At 45.3% G+C, this 24,037-nt stretch overlaps 1 protein-coding gene across 7 annotated transcripts in view; it reads right to left on the reverse strand.

The window, feature by feature from the left end:
- The window catches only part of RNF220 (ring finger protein 220), a 213,741-nt gene that overhangs the window by 31,769 nt on the left and 157,935 nt on the right, over positions 1 to 24,037 (reverse strand). For 3 of the 7 annotated variants that reach the window (XM_074545911.1, XM_074545912.1, XM_026790378.2), the window contains 3 exons: positions 20,713 to 20,755; positions 13,197 to 13,318; positions 12,064 to 12,196 (listed from right to left, as the gene is read on the reverse strand). In XM_074545911.1, the coding sequence (XP_074402012.1) occupies positions 12,064 to 12,196; positions 13,197 to 13,318; positions 20,713 to 20,755 (298 nt within the window). Of the gene's footprint in view, positions 1 to 12,063; positions 12,197 to 13,196; positions 13,319 to 20,712; positions 20,756 to 20,902; positions 21,092 to 24,037 lie in introns of those variants that run through there. The other 4 variants (XM_026790379.2, XM_026790380.2, XM_026790381.2 and 1 more) reach the window with 3 other exon arrangements.

Genomic DNA, 24,037 nt, shown 5'->3' on the forward strand with positions numbered 1-24,037 from the left:
TTGGCCCAGCATCACCTGGGGAATGAAGGGCTTGCAACCAGCATCCTATAACACCTTTTCATTCTGCAGCAGGGATGGATTTTGAGGCCTGCTCCAGTGGGATCAGGTTTGGTGCCACAATTTCAACCTGACCCTCCTTGTCTAACTTCCTGGGGTTGCTTCCATGCACAAAGCCAGTGAAAACACCCACGCAGCTGTTCAAATATTTGACGTCTGAACTGCCTGACATTATTCATTCATCTCAGGCTCATTCAAACCAGATTTCTGGACAAGTGCTGTTATAAATGGATTAAGAAGACCACTAAATGCAAGGAAGGCCCAAAAGGATCACACCTGCTTCTCACTAACTCAGGCCAAATGTAAAGAGGGCTCACAACTTCCAGCTCCTGCTGGTGGTGTACACTGCCATGCAGGAGAAAGGAAAATGTGAAATGGAGTGCAGAGGATAAGAGCTTCCACAGGACCCCCTACCAACTCCACTGGGGTGATTTGCAATTCAATAGTGTGCACTGAGAACAGGGAAGGGTTCCTCCAGCAAGGCTCTGCTTCTGAAGGTCACACAATAATTCACAGCCATCAGCAACACTGCCTAGAGTAGAGACCTCTAAAGCCAGTGTGTTATCCAGAGGTCAATGCTCGGGACCAGAACTTTATTCCCACGTGTTAACAAAGTGAAATCCCACAATTGAATGTTAACTTGTGAACTTGACCCAGGAATTCATAAGAGATGTGATCTGTTATTCACAGAAGCAGCTCTGACTCTTAGGAGTCACCCAAGGCCTGAGGAATGTAATTCCACATGTGAATTTGAAAATGCTGCTTTTAGATTAAAAAAGAACAAATCCAGTGCAGACTCTTCCACACTTTTCTTGTCCCTTGTTGAGAATTTTTTGCTCTTGCTGTGCATTTGGTAGGAGGCAACCCCTTGTCATATACTGCCAGCCCCAATACAATTAGCCTCCTGATGCTAAAGCAGCACAATTCTCTGACAGTCTCAATCCCAGCTGCCTCCTTAAGGACCAGACAAACAGGAGTGAACAGGCAGGTCAGACGCTGAGGCCATTAAGCAGAGAAAAAACAAAGTTACAGCTCTGTCTCCAATCCCCATTGCTCTTGTAGCCAGGTGCTCTGACAAGCAATTCCAGCACTGGTATTGAGTGGCACCTCTATAAACCCTGTGACAGTTTGGGAGACAAACTCGCCCATCAATCAGAATGTACCTATCAACATCACTTACCTAGCACTGTGTACACAGCTTTCTTTGCTTGGGCTGGTCTCAGAGCAGTCTGCCTGAGCACCAATTCTTGTTACTTTCTGAAAAATTTAGGTACTCTACACAAGCAACAGTGCTTCTGAAATACTGACTCAGAGGTCAGAAAAGCAGGAAAAATTCGCATGCCCTGTAATTGCTGCCAACTTCAAGCACTGGCAGGCTCTAGGAATCAGCTGAGCTTGAAGGTAAAACCACTTCCCATTCTTTCCATGTACCTTTTAATAATGTCTGTAGATAAATCTCACCAGAAATCCTTTCCTTCCCCTTCTTAGGGGAAGCAAATAAAATAAAAGCACTTTTCTTTCTCTCAAGTTGTCCTCTATGCCCAAGCATCCTCTCTGACCTCTGCACTGCTTCTCAAATCTCACTTCCTTTATGCATTCCCCCCGATGAGTGGTCACCTGATCAACTCTCCAGTGAATGGTGGCCCAGGTTAAGATCCAGAGTTATTAACATGATATATCAGCAGATTCACAGGACAGATAAAAGGACTCCACATTCAAGTACCTCCTTTTCTCCATCACACTCAGTAGCAGATGGTCCAAGTGACAACATATGGTGCTTCAGGTGCTGACAGCACTGCTCCTGCACAGGCACGAGCTCACAGGGACACTGGCAGTCTTAGGGGCAGAGTGGTAACACAACCAGACCACTGCAGACCCAAACGACCCCAGCCTGATTCCCTGAGCACAGGTGGGAAAACACAGACCTACAGTGCCCCCCTCTGCTCCTCAACTCCTACCTAGGCAGATCACTTTTGGTGACCAGCTCTTCTGTATAGATTTAATTATATGTTTATATTTCATTATCACTCCAAAGCAAGCCAGGGAAGAAAACTAAGATGTCAGTATTATTATTTGCACTACCATTGTCAATGCAGCTATGAGATACTGCTCATGCAGAGGATCAAACTCATCTGGACAACTAATAATTCTCCAGTTTGGCCCCAAGGAATGGGGAGTGTGTGTGTGTGTGTGTGTGAGAGTAGAAATCTATACTGCAAATATTCTAGAAATCCCAAATTTTGTGTGAATTCCATAAATGGGTCTAAATTCAAATCCATCTTAGAGGCCTAGAGCTCTACTGGGGCCTATTGTGGCTGGGAAGAGGCATTCATTCTGTTTGCAGGTAGCATACATGTGCTCAGGAAAGAAGAAAAGCCTCCCATAAATCTCCAGAACTGCTGCCTTTGCTAATTACACTCCTTGCAGTGACCCCCTTCTGCACAACCTCCCTTTCCAGCATGTTCACTCTATTTTCTTGTTGAAATGGCACTCGTTGCCTTCTTGGAGAGTAAAAACAAGGAAGGCAATAAAAGCAGTTTATGCAGACTCATGGCCAGGCCTCACATACTTCCAAGAATGGCTCTAAACTGGGTTTATTCCATGATCTGCTGAAGTATCCCAGACTAATACTAAGAGGACAGCGTGGCATAGATGCCATTTTATTGTAAGAGACAACTGGGAAGACAGAGAAAGCCACTGAAAAATCTTGAAAATGACAGGAAAGCAAAGATGAGACCATGGTGAACAATAGGTCTTTCTACAGATCCATAATGCCTCCCCAGCCTTATTTTTCAACAGTGAAATTGTTCCCCCTCTTTTTCCTAGCACCAACAGGGGTAGAATAGTTCTGGTGATGTTCCCAGCCTGTTGCAGAAAAAAAAAAAAAAAAAAGACATTTAGAAGCCAAGAAAAGCTGCTTGCAAAACAAGAGTTTTGTTTCTCTGGAGCCAGATCCATTTAAAGCTAAATGGTGATTTACCTGGAAAACTGACACCCAACTGTGTTGTTACAGCACACACCTGAAACAGCAGATGCATCCATCTGATGCTGTCTATTAGCTCCCACAGGGGCACAAATGGGCTGTCAGAGTCCTGACTGCTTACCAGTGTGCATGCTTACAGGGATCTTTGCTAACAGATCACAGAAACAGCTGCCTTTAAGGAAAGGGGCCATATAATTTTATGACCATTACCATAATTTTGCAGCAGCATGCTGAACAAAGGGCAGGCAAGCACTGCTGTACAGGGTAAGAGCTGGCTGCTGCAAGGCTCAGTAAGAGGCTTCCCCACCCTTTGCAGCATTGAGGAATATTCCAGAGATTTCTTTTGTGCCTCCTGTAACTCATCAGGTACAGACTATGGCTGCAGAGGGGAAAACACATTCAGACCGGACCAGAGGTCTGATGTGGTTTAACAATTCATGGCTGCCTCCTAGAGCCTCATGCTGATGTGATACAGGAAGGTGAGAACAGCCTCATGTCTATCTCAAAGGCTGCTCTTCAAAACCTGGAGCTGAACTACAAAAGCAGCAGCAACAGCCATGGTCTTTGCAGCTACAGCTCGTTTTCCACAGTTAGGGAAAGGTGGATCTGAAAGGTTTTGTTCCCCTGGGGAGAGGGTGGAAACAAACAAAAAAGGAAGAGGGAGAATTAAAGTAATCTTGAATCACTAAGCAGATTCACATCACTGGATCAATAAGCACCACTGACAGGGATCACAGGAATGTCGCAACTTTGCCAATAATAAAGCAGCACAGCAGAGCTCGGAGGATGACTTTTCTAAGGCAGCCGAGCATGAAGCTGCAAGGCTGGTGAACAGCTGAATGTGACACCCTGGCTTACAGCAGGCTGCTGCCAGTGGTGGGGTTCAATGCAGTTTGCTTTAAATAATGATGAGCACAGAGATTGTATTCATGGGGGAAAGGCAACCAAGGACTGGAAAAACCAAAGGCTAAATTTCATAGGCCAAACACATGTGCTTTTCCTCCCAAACTAATTCTTTTCTAGGCTGGAAAGAAGAAAGAAAAATCAGTGCTAATTTAATCAATTGATCAGTCTATTGATTGCAAAACTGGAGCTGCTAGTTAGCCATGTGCTGTAATGCCCTCAACTCTGAAACCACAAAACACACCATTGATTTCTTCACTTCCAGCTCCAAAACAAGAAATAAAACCGGGCTTTCATGGAAAAACAACTTCCTTGTCCAGGGAGAAGATGCAAGCAAAGAAGAGAGGCCAGGAAACAGGGACAGCCGCATCTTGCAGGTTCAAACTGAAATTAGTTACAGATGCAGTCACAGTGTCTTGTGTAAACTCTATCGATTGGGTGGCTGACAGTCTTGGGAGCCTCCATAGTAGGACAATCAATCCGGCTGCAGTGTCACCTGCCACTTTGCTGAACAGTTGACAATGCAATTATCCAGTGTGGAGGCAGGGAGTTGGCGTGTGTCAAACGCAGTTAGGCGCTTTCCGGGCACCACTCGATAATGCGCCGCACCGCCGCGCGCAGGAGGCGACACGCGGAGACAGGAGCTGCTCAGAGCCACTGAGACCTGTGCTCCCTTCTTCCTTCAGGAACATCTCGCTGCCCCCGACATAACAACTGTATTCTAAAATGCTATTAAAATCACGTCAATCAACTACTGTGTGCTTAAAGCTCAAGCTTGACCTGAGTGTCCAAGAAGTAGGTTGCAGCTCTAGCAAAAACTGCAGATCCTTGAGGGAAAAAAATTAAAATTTTATCAGATTACTATCTTAAAGCCTAGGATTTTCAAAACTCCATCCAACAGACCAATAGAAAACTGGACTGCAGAGCAACTAATGTCTGAGATCTACAAAATCTAAAGGTTAAAGGAACTGTCAACTGAAACTCAGTCTGCTTCAAAAAGAGTAGTTTCAGGTGCTCTATCAGCTCCTTTACTCCCCCTGCTAATTTTCATGGTGTTACAACTGCATTTTCTGTTTTCTTTTTTTCCCCTTTCCTTTCTCTAGGAAGGGGTTGACAGACATCCCTTTTCATGCCCCAACTACAATATGTAATACTGGAAAAAGGAAAGAATTCCACTTCTTCCTGCAAAAATCTTTTCCTAGTTAGAATGGTTGTTGGTGTTACATAAATCAACCACCAAGATTTACTTGATTGTGCTCCTTTCAGCTAATGCATTCTAGCAGTTGGAACATAAAAATTAATTATTTTATTTTTGTATGCATTCAAGTTAACAAAAATGTACAATCAGCAATGAGAAATTTTAATGGCAATCTTCACCAATTTCTTTTTTTCCAGTTAAAATTATTTTTACTTTGCTAAGTCCCATTGATTACTCTGTGTTCCAAAATGAAGGAAATTGTGTTCCTTGAAGAATTATGTGAACTTCAAACACACATGACACTGGACATCAGTTACACAGCAGGTCATGCTAGCTTTTGTACATAAGGTGAGAGGTTTTTTTTCTTAAATCACATACTATTCTAATCTGTTTTTCTGGCTCACTAGAGCCAACTTATGATATTAAAATACAGGACAATACTTAACAGATATTAATTAACCACAGAATCCTTCAAATTCTATATGCAGACACAAACTACAGAGAAAGAATCAGGTGCAGCCCATGTGATTACAGTATCTAACACTATGCAAACAGACTTTGTTAGCATTTTTAGGTCAACTATTACCTTATGGGCAAGTATTTGCTCTCAAAGGAGAGAGGTGCCAACATTAAGAAGTGCTTGAGCTACTCCATCAGACTGATCCAAATTATTGTGCTGCTGCAATGGAGGGATTACCAGGATTACCACTTTTACACAAGGGCTGAGGTAAGGGACACAAGTGCTCTGGGGCTCAGCAGCCCTCTGTAAGGGGCATAAGGCACAGACTAAGCACTTGAGAAACATGGAATTTATACATCCTGCCTACTTGGAAGCTTACAGAAGGCAGAAGTGCCCAGCAGAAGGTAGCAACTTGAACATAGGAAGGCTAAAATTCAAGGGCTGAGAGGCTCGGAAAGATGCTCAGATGTACAGACAAATTCAACTTAGAGAGAGATGCTGACACTGGAAACATGGCAGAGAAATTTACAGAGTTGAGCTCTTGCTAAATGGGAGGAAGATTAAGAATTTCATTTGAGCATAGATTCCTTGTACTCTTAACACACACTGCTCTTGCACCCAAGCTGAAGTTTGCTTTAGCTTACCAGGATAAAAGGAAAGTATTCTGGCTCATCTACACAGCAGCAGCAATGATGATTCTATTTACTAGACCACTCTTCCAAAAGGCCTAAGTATGCCAGTGACATCTTCCATTTCCCACACAGCCTCTTAAGAGAAGACACACATTTACTGTTCAGCTGAAATGCTTTTGCTGCATTTGAATAGATCAGTTTATACCCTCTTACCAGTATAACCTTAAATGCAGCCTGAATCTCCTGACATGCAAAAAAAGGAAGTCTCCTTGTCTCTTGAAGCTTCCCTGTATGTCTCATTATATTTTATCTGAAAAAGAGGGCACAGCTGGCTACTAGGTGAGACTCCAGAGCAAGACTTTAAAGGTTTGTCGCCACTGCTACTTTTTAACACTAGAGAAGATGCTTCTCCATGCTTCAGTTTCCACATACTTGTCAAATACAGATTTTAAGAGTTTTGTTGTAGAGTTCCATTTTCATGAAATTGCACAGAGAAGCACAAGTGTATTTTCCCTCTCTATTTGGAGCTTCCTGCCAGGCAGTTACCAGATCCAAGAAGTCACTGTAATCACAAAAACCTGTTGTTGAGGTAGGAGAACTAAAAAGTATCTATTTAGATTCTGAGGCCAGGACCTCACACATTAAAGAATGATTCTAATGCTCCACGGATTTAGAAGAAGAACAAGCTGGAGGAGAACACAGATACTGCCCCAATGCTATTTCTGGGACAACTAACCCACACTGGACAAAGGCTGCCCTACAACATTTGCTGCTCAAACTGAAGCATATACTGATTCTGTGTTGACAGAAAGCTGGCAGTGGGAGGACTTCAGTCATTTGCTAGAAACTTTTCAGCATTTTAATATAGTCCTACTTTCCAGGCAGCTGCCCTAATTGTACACGACATGAGATCCAATGCAAATGGACCCCCAAGGATAACTGTAGTTTGTTACAGCTTATAAAGGCTTTACCAAGTCCCTCTACGCATACACTTAGTTGTGCTGTTCTTTTCCCTTGGTAAGACATTAGCAAATAGAGCCAAGCCCTTTGCTAGCTTGGGAGAATGGCTGCATGGAGAAATAAAAAGAAATACCAGAAAAATAAAGATAAACTTCAGAGTTAAGTAAGCCCTGTGTGTTTTTCCTTCTTCAAGAGTATCACAATCTATCAGACAGATCCTTGTCATGTTGATCTTTCTTAGAAAGTACCCTTCCCTGAAAATGCCCTGCTTGCCATTTTAACATTTTTAAAGTCTTCCTCTCTTTTGTGTTATTTTTGATGCAACTGATCTGCTGAAGCAAAAGAAACTGAGAAGAGCAGTGGGACTCGCTTGCTCCTGCACCTAGAGGAAGGCTTTTTGGTGGGGGAGCTGAAGGGGAGAAGAGGAGGACGGGGCGGGTGGAGAGAACTTAGCTACAATTCTTCAATTCTTTCATATCTAAAGAGGACAGCAATCTCTGTTCTATCAGACCGCATGGTTTGTGCTTTAAATGGTACTTGCTGCCAGCTTGCTTTCCCTGTCTCTCTCCCTTTGAAGCAGACTGGACAGCTTCCTCAAGCTGGCGTTATCACTCCCTCTAACCACTCTTGGCAGGCAATCTAATTCCCCCTGAAAAGGTCACCGCCATTTTAACTGCCTTTCAATCACATTAAGCACGCTGCCGCTCGTGCTCAGAGCACTGCGCCCGCAGCTCTCCTGACTGAGGTGCGATCGATAAACTGACATCCCGCCCAACACCCAGCTCCCCAGCCGCCCAGCCCTGCTCCGCTCCATCCCCTCTCTGGGCAAGCTGCCTTCCAGAATGCACAGAAAGGGACCAAGTGACAAAATCCTCTCCTCAAATCTGAGGCAGCAGAAGGGAACCGCTAACCTGGCATTTACTAATCTTTGTCCCATCTGTTAAGAAACAGAAGGGTGCAAGCATCCCCCACCCCCCCTGCCTTCCCTAGACCTACAGAGGCAGCAACTTCACAGGACAGTTTGCTTAGGCACCAGTCCACACACCTTTGAAGCTGTGTTACAAAGAACAAGCCTCCCTCAAGCTTCCCTCAATGCAATCATTACCGTTATCTCTCCCCCCGAGCTGCTTTTTTTTTTGCAGTTACGAGTTATGTGTTCCACCCATCGATCCCTGTGTAAGACACTGTTTTAAGTCCTCTTGCCTTTTGACTGTGCTAAGCCGTTTAAGAGATGACAGCAGCTTCTATCAGTGTGAAGCTGATGTGATTCTTTTCAGATAAAGCACTTTTTTTCCACTTCCCCCCTCCCTTCCCTTCTTTCAAGTAAGAAACATACACACAAAAAGAGACACTGAATCTTTCAAAGAAAAAAAAACCTTTTGAACTTCCCTCAGGAATTCTTTAAAGGGATAACCTTACAGTGTAAACAGAGGGTAACGTGCATCCATTCTGGACTGGAATAGAAGAATTGCTCCAAATATGTTGAGCATTAAAAAAACTCCAACAAACCCCACATCAGAGACGAAGCCACTTGACGCTTTCACTTGTGAAGCCTTGTTGGCATCCAAAACACAGAAACTCATTAAAGGTGGCATGAAATAATCCTCTGCAACAAAGAGCTTCAGACAGAGATGATTCAGAGACATGGGGAGAGATAGTTACTGAATGTTCAGGTATTTCCAGAGAAATTTTAGTCTTGTGACACTGTACTGAGGCAGGGGAATATCTGATTATTTTATCAGTACAGTTTTACACTTTGAAGTACACACTTGATTTAAACAGAGTTTGGTATTTCATGCTGGTATTATTCTGCACCTACCTCCAAGGAGAACCATAAACTCTCCTACAAACCCCTGCTTCATGTAGCACCTCTGCTGAAACGAAGTGGCTCCAAACCCAAATATAACTGCCAATAATCTTAATTTACACCTTACATCTTTCCAGCTTTGCAAAGCAAATCGAATGATGGCAAATTTTAATTTTAAGAAGCCAGCTGGAAGTACTAAATATTTCCTGACTAAAATCCTTCAGCAAACCCAACAGCTTCAGAGACAACACACTGATCCCTGCACTTCTCAGGTCATATTCCTACTTACTGCCACAGCCTGTTCTTTCTACCTGCTGCCTCAGGAATGCCAAGCTGTGGCAGCCAAGAAGGTGTGCTACGGCTCTGCCACACTAGACCTGACTGGGGGCTGGCAGCTGTAATAAACAGAGAAGACAAATAATTTCCAGCTTCTAAGACAGCTTCTCAGGTCAGAAAAGGAAGTTTTTCCTGCAAGTGCTTTGGAAGCAGGAAAGTGTCATCCTAGGAACTTTACAAGTGAGAGTTTCAGCTTGTGATTGCTTCTACGTTTTAGACCATCTTCCAGAAAACCCAAACAGGGCTGCTCATTTCCCTGAGGCTTCTGTTTTTAGGAAGAAAAACCCTAAGGTCTCTCAACCTTACTCCAACTGAGAATCTGTCAGCATTTCCTATATAATTGGCAAAGAATTTTCCTCATGTGGAGAGTGATATGAACCTTGTCCCCTAACCAAAAATGATAAAAAAGTCAGGATCTGTGTTGAGACACTGCTGTAATGCTGCTCAATGGACTTACGTGCAACACACAGTGGCCACAGTGTCCTGCTCCCCCTTCACCCAGCTGTGACATCTCCTCAAAGCAACACACCATTAAAACTGAAATTAATGAGACACATGGCCATCTATTTTCCCCTCCGGTTTTATGTATTTCCCCATGTCATCTCTTTAGACATTGGTGACATCCCTGTAGCCTGGTAAAGGCTGTCTGGCATTATAAAAGACATTTGATTTCCACATCACTGCTACTTCTCAGCAAAGGGAACAGAGCCAAATGCAAAGCCTCAGGTGACAGGGGTTAACGAGGGCCTTGCCAACTCCAGACAAAGCAGTTTTAAGCATTAGAAAGCATCTACAAAACGTTGTGCTGTGCTTCAGGGCTGTAAATTAAGAATTCTGTCTGGCAAGAGCCAACACTGGCAGCAAAAGAAGAAAGACAGTCACCTTAAGGTTACCTGAGAGTGCACATAGCAGTCCTGAGTGATGGAGACCCATGAATGCAGCAGTCAGAGACAACAATAGGAGAGCCACAAAAGAGAGCATGAAAAAGTGTAACTTAATTAAAAATAAATGCAATCAGCCAGCTGTAGGGGATCATTCCAGCTTTGCTTTGGCTTTCCAAATTTTACAACTTCTTGCACAGAGTAGGCAGGTACCCTGTACATATTGTCTGATTATCCCAAAATACTAAGTAGAAAGTTGTTAGGAAAAACATTTACCCAGCCTAACTACAGCAATTACACAGATATTGTCCACCCGAAGCCTCATTTGAAAGAGGGTCTCTACATACCAAGTGTCTTCATATGACCGAAGTAATGTGGAAGATTCAGATCACACTTCAGAAAATTAACTCAAAAGCAATTGGGAACATTTACCAGGTGAAGATAGCATCATGTCCACACCAAAGAAGTGGAAGAGCGTGCTCTCCTCAAATGCAGGTGTTTGGTGGGGATGAAGAAAGAAACCACTCAAGCACAAAAAAAGGGGAAGAGATGAACTTAACAGCTTTTTCTAACCAGGGCTAGCAGTGATGACAACAACAGAGGCACACAGACATCCCATGCCTCCCTGCTACAGATTGTAGTGTCTATGCTACATGAACATAGTTTAAGATCCTGCATGGTCTCATCAGGCCTCTACGTGGAATCATGCACAGACACAACTCTCCATGCAGTCACAAAAAAAGTTAGGCTACTGACACAGCATGTAATAGCATGAGCTTCACTGGGGGTCCTTTAAAGCCTGAAGAAGCTGCTCCTTATCATCTGCTCTGCTACAACCCAACTACAATTTAATTTCAGAGGAAAGCAAGAGCAGATCAGGAGTGCCTGGTTTTAGCAGAGCACATGGCTTTCTTTTAAGTCCAACTCCCTTATGCAGTAGCCTTTCCCCTTGAGATATTTTAAATTAAAATCCAAGCTGATATAGGAAGAGATCACATCCCATCCTCTTTATTGAACGAAGGGAGCCAGCATTCCTCCTCTCATTAAGCATGCGCTACGTGGATTGCTTGTGAGAAACTCTCATGAGTGCCTGAGGTTCATGCCAATGAACAGTTTAGTAAATCCTCCTCTTCGAGGCCAAAGGGCTGAATGTAAGAAAGGGGCCAGGTTTCTAGCTAAAATTACATTCACCAATAAAGCTCACAAGAGGTCAAATTTTGCCATAACTCACTCTCTCCCTGGTAACTGATTTCCCCATCACTAGGGAAGGAGCAAAAGAAGGAGGAAAAATAAAATGTGTTTGTCTGAGAGCCCTAAGGGCTTGCAGTGCTGGAGGTGCAGAGCAGGTTCCTGGATTCTCATTTATCAACCTTAAAAGGGATGGAGTGATAAATGCACAACTGGCCCTTTAATATTTTATGCAGGTGCTAAAGCGACTTAGCTGTCACCTCCAATACATCACCAGAGGCTGATACACCAGCTTTCGTCACTCCAGGCTGGGAATTTTTACAATTTCATTTCTATTTCCCTCTCTTCACATATTTCCATGTATTTCTTACTATGTGTGAGATATAAAATGTTATTTTCCCCACATGATCTACCCACTCCCTCCTCAGCCACATTCCTTGAGAAAGAAATATCCCGACACTTTGTTAAAGATTTGCACAAATTTTGACTCCCATCGTTCAAGAGGGACAAAAAACTGAAATCACTTTACATTCTGGCAAAAAGGCTGATGATTCTGCCTTTTGTGGAAGGGAAATCCCTGCGTCCCTCTCTTTAAAGATAGGTAATGATGGAATGCCACAGCAGAATGGTTTACAAGTGCTCCCAGAACACTGCACACCTCGGAATCCTCCCTCCAGGAGAGTAGTGGCCCGTATCCTCTTCTGCCCGCACCACTCGTACTCCTCAAAGCGGTTGCCGTTCTCGTTCTCGATGTCCACAGAGTCATCCTCAGTCATGCACGAACCTTCTCTCTGCATGGGGTAGAGCAGGGGCAGAGTGTTGAGATGCACAAAATGGCTCTTTGGGGTTCATAACTCGTGGTGGGATGGGGAAGAAAAGCTGGGCTGCTTGCAGGACAGCTAAGTATAGAGCATACAGCAGCCTCTATTCCCATTCCTGTTCCTACTAACCTCAACTAGAAGTAAATAGGTACTGGAAGAACTTGACAATCTAAGATTAAACAAGTTGCAAGTTTCATAATTTTTACTCAAGGAAATATAAGGTCTGGTCCCTACAACAATGCTGGTGTTCATTTCAACATACATTCCCCTGCCTTGCAAGCAAAATTCCTCTGTCATGGAGGAACATTCCTTTGACCCCTAGCAGAAGTGTTCTCCTGTAACATAGTTTCAGGGCATACTGATCAAAATACACCTCTCTTTATACTATGCACCTCTCGAGGCAACAAGTCCTCTATTGAAGGTTTTTCCTGAGCAACATGAACAAAAAGCCCTATGACAAAACTCTCTCCCTCCCCTGGGGCTTGTTTCTCCTTCCTTGCTGTCTTTGGGATGAACAGCAAGAGAATGGTTCTGCTTAAATGCAACTTCCCTGGAGTAAGAGGATCATGCAACTTTAAAAATCCCAGTCTGCTACAAAAGAACCCAACAAACAATTGCAATGCTGTCAAAGGCACAGACCAGAACGAACTGTTCTTCCTGTGCTACATAGGATGCCTGAAGTCCTACAAAAGGTTCATAAATTTCAATAGTTCCACCTTTAAAATCTACAAATTAGACTTCCATAAGAGCAGAACAGTGCATGAAGTAAAAAGTTGCTAATGCAACAGAACAGAAAAATCCAGAAGAATCCATCTTCCCAGACAAAGAAGTGACTACAGATCTTAGGGAGACAGTTAGCATTGCCTGCAAGCTCAGCAATGTTAGTTTTTGCCCCACATTAGGACAACTACAGACAGAGCTGGGAGTGGGGAGAAGGGAATGGCAGCTGGTGATCCTCTTGCGCCTCTACCTTTGCAAGGCATTGTTCCACATGCCTACTCATCTCCTCCTCGGATCCTGACAGGGGTCGGCTGCAGAGGGGACATACCTGCCCTTCGTCTTGCTTCCTCCGTTTCATTTTTCCAATCCGAGCTGCATGGAGAAACCAGGGAAGAAAAGAAACAAAAAAGGAAGACATGTCAAGTTCGTAGGTCCAGTCTTGGCTCAGCTCCAAATAATAAACCCTTGGCAAAAATGCTAAGATTTCACAGCAGAAAATCCCATTGGAACTCCCAATTCTGACCTCTATGAACAGAACAGAGACTGTTACTTGGCGCTTTCCAAAGGAAATCTGTAACCTGTAGCTGAGCACTCTGATTCCACAGAGGCAGCTATTCACAATTTAGCAACTAGAAGAATATCTGCTACACATCCAATGGTAAGTTACTAGAATGGTTAAAATCTTTGCCTTGGAAACCTGAAATTGTTTTCAAAGTTGAGTGATCAAGCCACTGAACCCTGTTTTGAATTTTGCCTTTTAAGTCTGAGGTCCTTCCATTAACACGCCTATTCCCTCTACAAGAACTTAGAATGTGGAAGGATGATGCAGCACCTGATAGCTTTGGACAAAGTATTTAACAATTACTTCCAGGACCACAAAGCCTCCTGTACACCCTGAAAAACTCCTTCTCAGACCACCACAAACAAGTCAGAGCACCATCTTGGTAGCAGGCAATTTTTATGGAAAGGAAAGAGATTTGCTACGAAAAACACAGGACCTATGCTAGATAGCTTCCGTCTCTCTACTGTTTTTATTTCATGAAAACTAGGAGCTACACTGCCTTCTTGAGAGCATGCTCTGGGAAACAAACATGTTAGGAATCACGATGATTAGAAAAAGCAGCCAAGGTAGCCTGTTGCTTAATCCAATAGCTGGTTAATTTGAGCCATCGTTTAATGTGATCAAAACATCTGGAACCAAATCATTTGCATTAAAAAGAACTTCTGTCTTTTATTATGATAGCTTTAGGCAGGTATTACTGAATAACTCAATCACTGGCTGCAGGAAAGTCACTGTTTAATTAATAAGGAAGGTCAAAATTCTGAATGAGAGACAAGAAAAAGCCCAAGGAAAGCCCGTGTGATAATGAGAGATGACACCACCAAAAAGCTGCATTAGCCAGAAATCGTTACTGACATTGTGAGCACTGCAGCATGCTCTGAGAGCCTTCATGCCTGAACACTGAGGGATCAACAGCTCCCTGCAGCCAGCGAGCCACAGAAAGCTTCTGCAATCCAGGATGGGAAGGACCAGTGCACAGGCAAGTTTCTGTTCATTGTTTTCTCAAGTGCATTAGTTTAGAGCACACACATCAAGTGAATTATAAAGTTTCAGCTGAACACATCAGCAGAGACCAGAAAGGCCTCCTTCAAGACTTTCTTGTTGGCTTCCCTGGACTCAGGACTCTGGGTTAGGATATACTTTCCCACAATTTCGGAGTCCTCATCATCACCTATACTCTCTCATGCTCCAGCACTAAGAAAGCTTCAAATTAGCCAGTGGGCACATTGTTTTTCCTCACTGAAATACGTATGTGTGAAAACTCCCTGGAAATACATCTCCACTCCTCACATGCTGGAAAGGATTCTGTAAATGTGACATTCCTAGAGTAAGAGACAGCAACTTGAGACCAAAACAAAAATGTTTTTGGTATCTGGCACTTTGAACAACACAGACTCTCAATAAACACAGCTTTCATTGTTTCTCTAAATTTTATTTGCTGAAGCTCCACAACCCTCTCTTGTGCTGGGTACACCACACTGACAGTTCCACAACCCTCTCATTTAGGCAGAGTTAAGCCACACTCTTTCTGGCTTGTACTTCAGTGCCCAAGAGATTTCTGAAGTTCTGGTTTAGTGCATACCTATATCCTTCAGCATGACTCTTTCATTTAAGTTTAGGATGCTCTTTCCTTGCCTCACTAGCTCTGTAGAGCCAGCAAAAAATATGGAAGAAGGCTGGAATCAGACATGACTTGAGCATTCCTCAGCAAACACCCATCTGGAGAGAAACACAGAAACAAAGCCTCCTCTATCCTGATCTCAGACACAAATTTCTCTCACCTCATCATGTTTTTAACAGGGAAATGCAGGGAAGGAGCAGTTTAATTATTCTGGTAGGACTCCCCATGGCCAAACAATTCAGTTAGAGCAGTCTGCCTGGTGAATTTATTAGTATTTTTAGGGTTTTTTTACTGCCATCCTCCAATCCATGCACTGTAGCAGTGACAAAAGAAAGACAACTTATTTTGGATCTTCTACAGATAAATTCTTAAGACGATTCTACCAGAACAAGCACCTGATTTTTAGTGCAGAGCTGGGAGAGAACCTCACTCTGCCCCAGCTCTACACCAGACCCAGCAGCCAGCCCCTATCTTGGCTCATTTAGCTCCGCAGAGCAGCATCCCTTTGAGTTGCAGTGCCACAAGTGAAAAAGTCACCGGAGGAAAGAGGTGTTGAAAACAAATCCCCCTGCCATTTTCGTTCTCTGGTCATCAGCAGTGGCAGCAGCGCCGTGCCCACGGAGGCCAAGGGTGCCCCTGGTGACAGGAGGGACGAGGAGGGAGCAGCCTGGCAAGCAGATCCGAGCGGGAGCGGCGCTGTCCCTGGCCGGCACACGCAGCCCAGCCCGGCCATCACTTCCAATCAGCGCGGCGGGGACGGAGCGGCCCCAAAGGCAGGGGCTGATTGTGCCGCTGTCCCGAAGGGGAGCAGCTCAAAAGAACAAGCAAGTGAGACCACAGGATTGCTAATTAGTGTTGATAGATGCGATCATTTCTAATTAGCTCACTAATCCCTCTCTCCCTCGCTCCTGTGGCAGGAGCATGGAGACAGGGGAAAAAAAAGAAAAAGTCATTCCCTTCCTCCCATAATTCCGGAAGATAAAAATGCAGCCAGTTGAGGACTGGATGTACAAAGAGGACAGAACTCAGGGAAGGAGGTTTTTGCACAAGACTGACCCATTCTTACCTCTGACTGCACAAAGATTCTATAGTTATTATTCCAACCTTCTGCCAGGAGGTGAGAAGTTCACTAGTTTTTATTAGCATTAATAATTATTAGGCTATCAGAGGGCATCCAGCACCTCTGAGGCCTCACTTTTAAAGATGTACATTACCCTATACATGGCTCCTGCTGCAAGTGCATGTTCTCCCTCAGATTACACGAAACCATCCGGCACAGGGGGAGTTTAAGTCACCACAGCAGATGAATGAGAAAGTGGCACACAGAGGTGAGCAAGAACTGGGATCTTCTGCAAGGGCAGGGGCTCTCAGCTATGGAATTACTCTTCCCTTCGTTGATATGTAGTTCTCTAATATGGGGCTGTGCAAGGTGAGAGGCTGCTTGCTCTAGAGAAGGAGCCAAACTGCACTCAACAAAGCCTCTGCTGCTGAGGGAACACTGGTCCCTCCTTCCCACAGGCACAGAGACAAGGAGCCAAGCCACCACTGCTGCCTTACTGGCAGAAGAGACTGAGGATGTTTTCTAACAATGGGCTCTCCTCATCAAGGCTGAACCTTATTAATGCCTAAAGATCATGTTACTCTCTAGTCCAGCCAAACTTCCTGTGAGAAAAGCTAATGGATTTTACTTCTCACTGGTACTCCCCTCCCCAAGCAAAAATTCACCTTCAGGACACAGCACTAATTACCTCAGAAGTGCTCTTACATGGCATCTAGCAGTGGACATTGCACCAACCTCTCCTGCAGCATCAAAGGGCATGATTAAGTTACTAGCAATATCCCTTATGGTTCCCTCCACCAGTTTGAGTGGTCCCCTGAGTCCTATGCAGACATCATTAGCAGCTCCTGCAATGGCAGGCCAATCAAATTAAGTGGAAGCATTTTTGTCTCCTTTCCAGTGAAAATCATCCAGCTACATTCCTCCCCCACCCATCAGCTACAAAAGCACAGGACATGGTGCTGGTGGTTCAATAAACTGCACAGGCTGCTTGGAGAGACAGGCTGGGGGTAACCACCAAAACTGGATTCACCTTCTCAGGGAGGTGCAAATGGAGCTTTGTAAGGACCTACTTCACAACTCACCTGAGAACTTTGGAAACAACCCTAAACTTATGCCAAAGTTATTCAAGCACAAGAGCTAGCACCTGTTCTCTGCAAATCTGCAGGAGTCCTGAGGAGTGGCTATACCTACTTTTGTTAGATCTGTCACAGAAAGCTTTTGTGAATGATCAAACTCATCCACAGCATCTGATGCAAGGGAACAACAGCAGTAGTGGCAGGGCACAAAAAGCCACCTCAAGAAGAAGCAAAAGCAAGAAAACAAGATGGTCAAGAAGGAATCAGTTTCAGACCTTAAGTACAATTTGCTGCTCATCTGCCTGAAAAAGAACATTAAGGGCCAGATTCACAAAAGGATTTCAGTGCAGCTTTCAGATTTGCATGGTCAAAGTTCCACACAGATGATTTTCAGCAACCTTCAATGTGACACTATTCTCAGAGGCTGGCACCTATTTAACCTGCTGAACCCATGTTCTGATACACTAAGCTAAACTTTGTGCCTCCAATTTTGAATGACTACCTAACCTGCTCTGCACTGCTAAACTCCACAAGCATCAATTTACAGGGTGGCTTAAAGTTTCCAGTTTGGCAACACTGGAAATAAGGCAAATGAAAGAAAAGCTTCCTTTGTCACACAGGTTCATCAGGAACCAGCACCTCATATGCCTGGGTTCACAAGGACACAACCTCTGGAAAGTGAGTTTAGCACAGGTGAGAAGTGCAGGATTAACTCACTGAGGCTAACAGGGAAGTTGTGATACAAACACTCAACCAAGAGCCTAACAGACAGAACATTAATCTCCTGCTCCTGAGCTTGAAAATGCATTTGCCTTACTTACAGCTCAATTTAAGCCACGGGCTTGATTTACAGAATTAAAATTCTGGCCAGTCAGGTACATGTGAACCATGTTACCATCAGAACCTGATGTTGTGACCAGGCCAACAGAACCTCACAGAAGACATTTCCCTCTCTACCTTCTCTTCCCTTAGCTCTTTTTGCACATTCCCAAATGAACACAACATCAAGGTCCAAACAAGACTGAGTCACAAACAGCCTGGGCAGCCAAGATTAGAGTCAAGGATAATGTGAAAGAAGAGCAAACACTGTGAGACCTTTTTATGGGAGGAGTTTCCAGAAGAGCTTCTGGAACTCAGCTCATAAATGCATGACAGAAACACCAAGATAAACTGGTTACAACAATATTGAAAAGTACACATAAAACATCATAAAACAAATGAAATAGATTTTTATTTGACAGACTGCATTTGCTATATCTTAAGTTTCTGCAGTGTGTCAATGAGAATATGAAACAAAGAGTCAGTTGTCCTTGAACAAGTCCTACACAACTTCTGTTCATGTAAAATAATCAGGATTAGGAAACTAAAGTTGCATGATTGATTAGAAGCTCATTAAAACATGAGATATAGATAAAGAAGAGGGTTTTTTTTCTCTAAAGCACTCCAGTGTTCTCCATCTAAAGCATTACTGCTCAAATTACTCAACAATTAGGTGGCATAGCTTACAAATACTGCAATTATTTCATACAAACAAATGTGGAGGAAGAAACTAGAAAGCAGCCAGTGTTCAGAAGTACAAATGTAAAGACACATGCAGAGAAAGGAGCAGTAGAACCCACCCAACCATGTGGCTGGGTGCAGCCTGGACCAGACATCACTACAGGTATGTTCTGGGAACAGCAGTGACCAGTCACAAAAACCTAAGGTCAGAAGGAACCAGTCCTGATCTAATCTGACCCTTTCTGGGACCCAAAGCACTTCACCTGAATTTCTGCATCCAACTCCCTGACATCTGAACCCTCTTCATCTTAGGATGAAGAAGAGAACAGACAGGAAACCCCAGCACTATTAGGGCAGCACATATATTCTTTCATTTAGGATATGGCTGTACCACGAAAGGTACACAAAGAAGAGTAAGATGTCCAGCAAAAACAATGCAAATGCTGTACAAAACTACCTGCCTCTCTTCAGATGAGCACAGGTTTACAAAAACATCCAGAAGAGCTCCCAAAAGGACATCACAGTCTACCCAGACTGTGCTGCAGCCCTGCTTTGGGACAAAGACAAAAGCACAAAGCAATCCTGAGCCAGTTCAGCTGAGCAACGCTCTCACTGAGAACTGTGTCTCACTCTGAAGGACTCCACAACACCAAGAATTTGGCTCAGACTTAAAAAAAAAAATCTTTAAAATAAGGTGACTGCACCTTAATTTCTGGCCTGAAAAAAGGTGGAAGGAGAGAGCTTAGCCCTAGCTATCTAACTGTGATAAAGGAACAGTTTGACATCCTTGACCCCAGAGACCTCGGTCACACAAAACAAGTCCCCAGAGAGCAGCACCTCAGGCACCTGGGCCATTTGAACTCTGTGTCTGCCAGCACTGGCAGCTCCCTGCACTCATCCTGGAGGGCAGAGTGAGCACCTGCCAGCAGTTACTGTCACTGGTGCAAGGTAACTCCTTTCTTTGTTCTATGGCTTAACAGACTTTCTGGAGTTTGCTGTTTTTTGGCCCTCTGGGTTGATATTTAAAAACTGTAAGGCTAGCTCTGAATTCACCTATGTCTAACTTATCAAAGTTCTGGATCAGTAGCTTCTATTTGCTTGAGACTACATAAACATGGAGGGCTTCAAATTCAAGCCAAATGTTTTCTATCAACACACTTTAAACCTTTTTGTTATTTTGTTCAAGCAGATCTCCTAAATAAACTCCAAATGCTCATCAGAGGTGTTATAGAGAACTATCATATCAAGAAGCTCGAGATTAATGACCCTCCTATTAACCTAAATAACAAAATTCTGACTAAATATTATATACTAAAGTAGCTACAAGCAGCACAAAACCAGATGGCAGAACATTGCTACTGTGTACACAGTAAGTTCTGACCTCTGAACTTCGAGAAAAGTTTCAACTACTTCAGCTCTGATAAAAAAAGTTTCCTTTCAGCTTTTCTTTCCAATTTCAAAGCAGAGAGATGGGCTTCCTTTCTCTGAAACGATGTCCGATTTGGTTTTGTACTATCAGGCCACTGTCGACTAGAAATAGTTGTTTACTTGTTAGGAGCATCCACAAATACAACAACAAAAGTACCACACCAGCATCTGTGGGTGTGAGAGGAAAAAAAACCCAAACAAAACAAACCATGACGTCAGATGACGCTCAGGCTTCCTAAAAGTTTACTGCAAGATTCAGCCATGTGAGCTGTGAAAGCTCAGCAGCCGGGCCCCGCACAGCCAACACGGCTTTGGGGCCTGTTTTACACCGGCGGGGGGATCCCGGCGGGGACAGCCGGGCCTGAGCGTGGAGAGCTTCACCCGGATGCCCCCGCGCCCTCCCGGCGGGGCTGGAGGCGGCTCCGGGCCTGCGGTGCGGGGGACACGGGGGTGCCACACAACTCGGCCCAACTCTGGAAACTTCTCCGGAGGAGCAGGCGCCATGGGGGCCGCACTCACCGTTCAGCCGGGTCTGCCGGTTCGCTCGCACCCGCAGGAAGGTCTGCAGAGGGGAGACAAGAGCGTCAGGACGCGGATGTAAACAACTCGCCACTCGCCCGTACACAAGGCCCGGCCCGGTCCCCCCACTCCCCGCGCATCCCCGGGACAACGCTCGGTCCGCGGGCCTCCCCCCCACTGCAGCACCCACCTCTTCCCGGCCCCCGCCGCCGGGCCCCCTCTTGCCGCTCTGCATAGCCGCGGGCGCCGCGGGCGGGCGGCGGGCGGCGGGCCCGGGATGCGGGTGGATGCGGCGCGGCCCGGCGGGCGCCGCCGATCAGCCCCCGGCGGCCGCCGCCATGTTGGCCCCGGTCATGTGACCCGCGGCGCGCGGGTGAGAGTTCAGCAGGCAGTTCCCATGACAACCGACAGGGGGCGGCAGGGCCCGGCGAGCCCGGCCAATCAGAGCCCCGGACCGGATGGAACCCAGAGGATCTGGCCAATCAAAATTCAGGGGTTACGCGGGGGGGGGGAAACCCTGTGTACCTGACCAATCAGAAATAAGAGATTACTGGGACCTTGGGGCGCCTGGCCAATCAGAAATCAGCGGTTACTGAGACCCTGGAGTTCCTGGTCAATCAGGAATCAGGACCCTCTGAAACCCAAGGGGCCATGATTAATCATACCCCAAAGGTAGACTGCTGCTCCGGGGCAGCTGACCAATCAGAGCCTGGGAGCAACTGGTAAACGGCTTTCCTGATTTCCTTGTCCAATAGTGATTGAGCACCCTTCAGGCCCAACGTCACTGGCCAATCAGAGCCTTAGCCCTAACTATAACCCAAAGGTACTGACCAATCAGACACCAGCATGTCACTCTCCAACTTCCTCTGCCCAATCAGAGACTGGAGACCAAGGGCTCTTGGCCAATCAGAGTCCAGGGGTAATAAGACCCAAAGGCAGGTAGCCAATGGGCTCTACTGTGGTTCTTGCCCTGGCCTGGCTCTGCCGTGGAGCTCCCAGGCCTGCCCTGGCTGGGGGAGTTGAGCCTCGGGAAGAGGAGCCCTGGGAAGCAGAGCCCTGGGAAGTGGAGCCCCATCCTTCCCTCTGCCTCTGCCGGGGCCAGGCTGATCATCCACCTCAGCTCCAGGGCTCTGACACTTTCCTGCCCTGCCAGAAATGGCCCCTACCACAATGACACCTTGGCTACAGGCAAAGCCTGTGCTTTCCAGGCACTCCTCCCTCTTGTCCTTTCCAAGCAAACCCGGGTGGTCGGAAGTGTCTCATGGGTTTCCCTCCCATATCTGCTGCACAGATGTGGTGGAGGATGGTCCCAGCAGACTGACCTGAGGTTGGGACAGAGCTGGGGGCTACAAATTGGGCAGCAGAGTCTCCTTTACACACAAATCCCATCTGTTCCCCTCTCTGCAGACTCCTCAGACTTTGTTTCCTGGAACCAAACCTACAGTTTGGGTCTCCTCTCTGGCCCCTGTGACAGTCTGTCAGTTCTTTTTCAGAGGGAAAACAAAAACCACCCTGGTAAACGTTTTGCTGCCCCAGATGATGATGGCAGCAGGACAGTTAGTGCTAGCTGGTGAGCTTTGCAGTCTGTCCTACATCCCAGCTCTGCCTGCCTGCTGAACATGCAGCTGGATTCATACATGGCTTGCTTAAAAATCACAGCTGCTGATTGTTGGCTTTACCCTTTTAATGAATTGAGCTGTCTTTTGGAGGCACGCTTACCTGAGCTCAGGGGGAGGGAGGTGAGCCTTCCCTGGATAAGGATTTTAGGCTTTTACTTACACTACACTTGCTATTCAGTCACAAATATTCTGTGGGCTCCCTTCTAGCCTGAAATGCCATCTTTGTAGTATGATGTTTCACTTGCAATTTGCTGTTGATTTCTCCACTGGGTATTCATGGTTTTATCTAAATGTAACTAAAATGGTTTTGTTTTTACTCAAAGCTCCATCTGACAGAACATACTGTAAGAGGAGTAGCCCCTACTGACCAAATCTATTGGCTGCCACTACCTTTGTCTGATGAGTCTCCATGCACCAAACTCCAGCAAGCAGGCTTGGCTCAGGGGAGGCAGGAGATGCCTCCTCCCCACATCCAGGAGCCCCCCACTGCCTTCACTGCAGCCCCCTCTCAGCATGGGGAGCAATTCAAGCAGCCCTAGTGCTGTGCAAGCCCCTATTTCCACAGCACTCTTATTCATTAATCTCCTTCTCTAAGTATCCCCATTGGTACATAAGCACAAAGACTGAGAAAACGGAGCCACAGGAATTCTGAAAACCCAAACGCCAATAACTCACATTCTAGCATGTTACTAATACAGTGTATAATCATGATTAGATCACAACACAAGGGACAGCCATCATTCCAGCACACCTCTGCATATGGAAAGCTAAATTTTGCAGCCCTTAAAATCACCACCGTGAGAGTCTTCTGCTCTGCTTCCTGGGCTTTTTCCCTTGGCAAGCCAGGCAGACTGAATTCTCGTTCATATTGTGGCTTTATTAAGAATACACAGAGGCTTTACACAGCCTTGGCACCCACTCTGAGGTCCCTTTACACTGCCAGTGCAGCGTAACTCAGCCAGCACAAGCATAAATGAAAATCAGGCCCTAGAGGTGTTTTCTCCCTGCAGTGCAGATGTACAACTCCCATTACACATTTGCATTAAGGGCTGCAACCCGCCATAAAATATGCTCACAAACTTAAAGCACATTAGAGAGTAGCTGGACTCAGCACATGGAGGGGCTTCTGCTAAGAATATTTGTCTTTGAGTATGACATAATAAAAATGTGCAGGAACAGAGGGCTGCAAGGGGCCACCAATCTCACAGAGACTGATGTCTGGCAGAGTGGGAAGGGAGGGGGGCTCTCCAACAAAGGGGCCATAGCAAAAATCTCTTCCATGGTCTTTTGAAATGAACATAATTTATTTATTAGCCTTAATAAACAGGCAGGAAAGAGAGCAGGATTACCTGAAACAGGCATTTTTGTATCTTCTGCAAGGTTTTGCTGCTTTTGCTTTGCTCCAGCTTTTATTGTTCATGGGAAAGTAAAGCGGCTGTGACATGACACCAAGTTATACCTCAAAGCCACGTGGGAATATGATCCACAACTCATAGTATAACCAATAAATAGGACAGAGGATGGAATAATGGGCAACAAATGTACAAATCTGCTACTAACAGGACCCATCTTGAGGAATACATGTTATAACTGGGTCTGCTCAGTAAGAGCCTCAGCACTGGTCATCAGCCTCTCTCTGCAGGCTCAAACAGACTTGGCATGTGCAAAGTGGCTGGTACAGGAAGATATGAGTGCCTGCCTGACCC

Source organism: Zonotrichia albicollis, chromosome 8 (genome assembly GCF_047830755.1).
Source record: "Zonotrichia albicollis isolate bZonAlb1 chromosome 8, bZonAlb1.hap1, whole genome shotgun sequence".
NCBI lineage: Eukaryota > Metazoa > Chordata > Aves > Passeriformes > Passerellidae > Zonotrichia > Zonotrichia albicollis.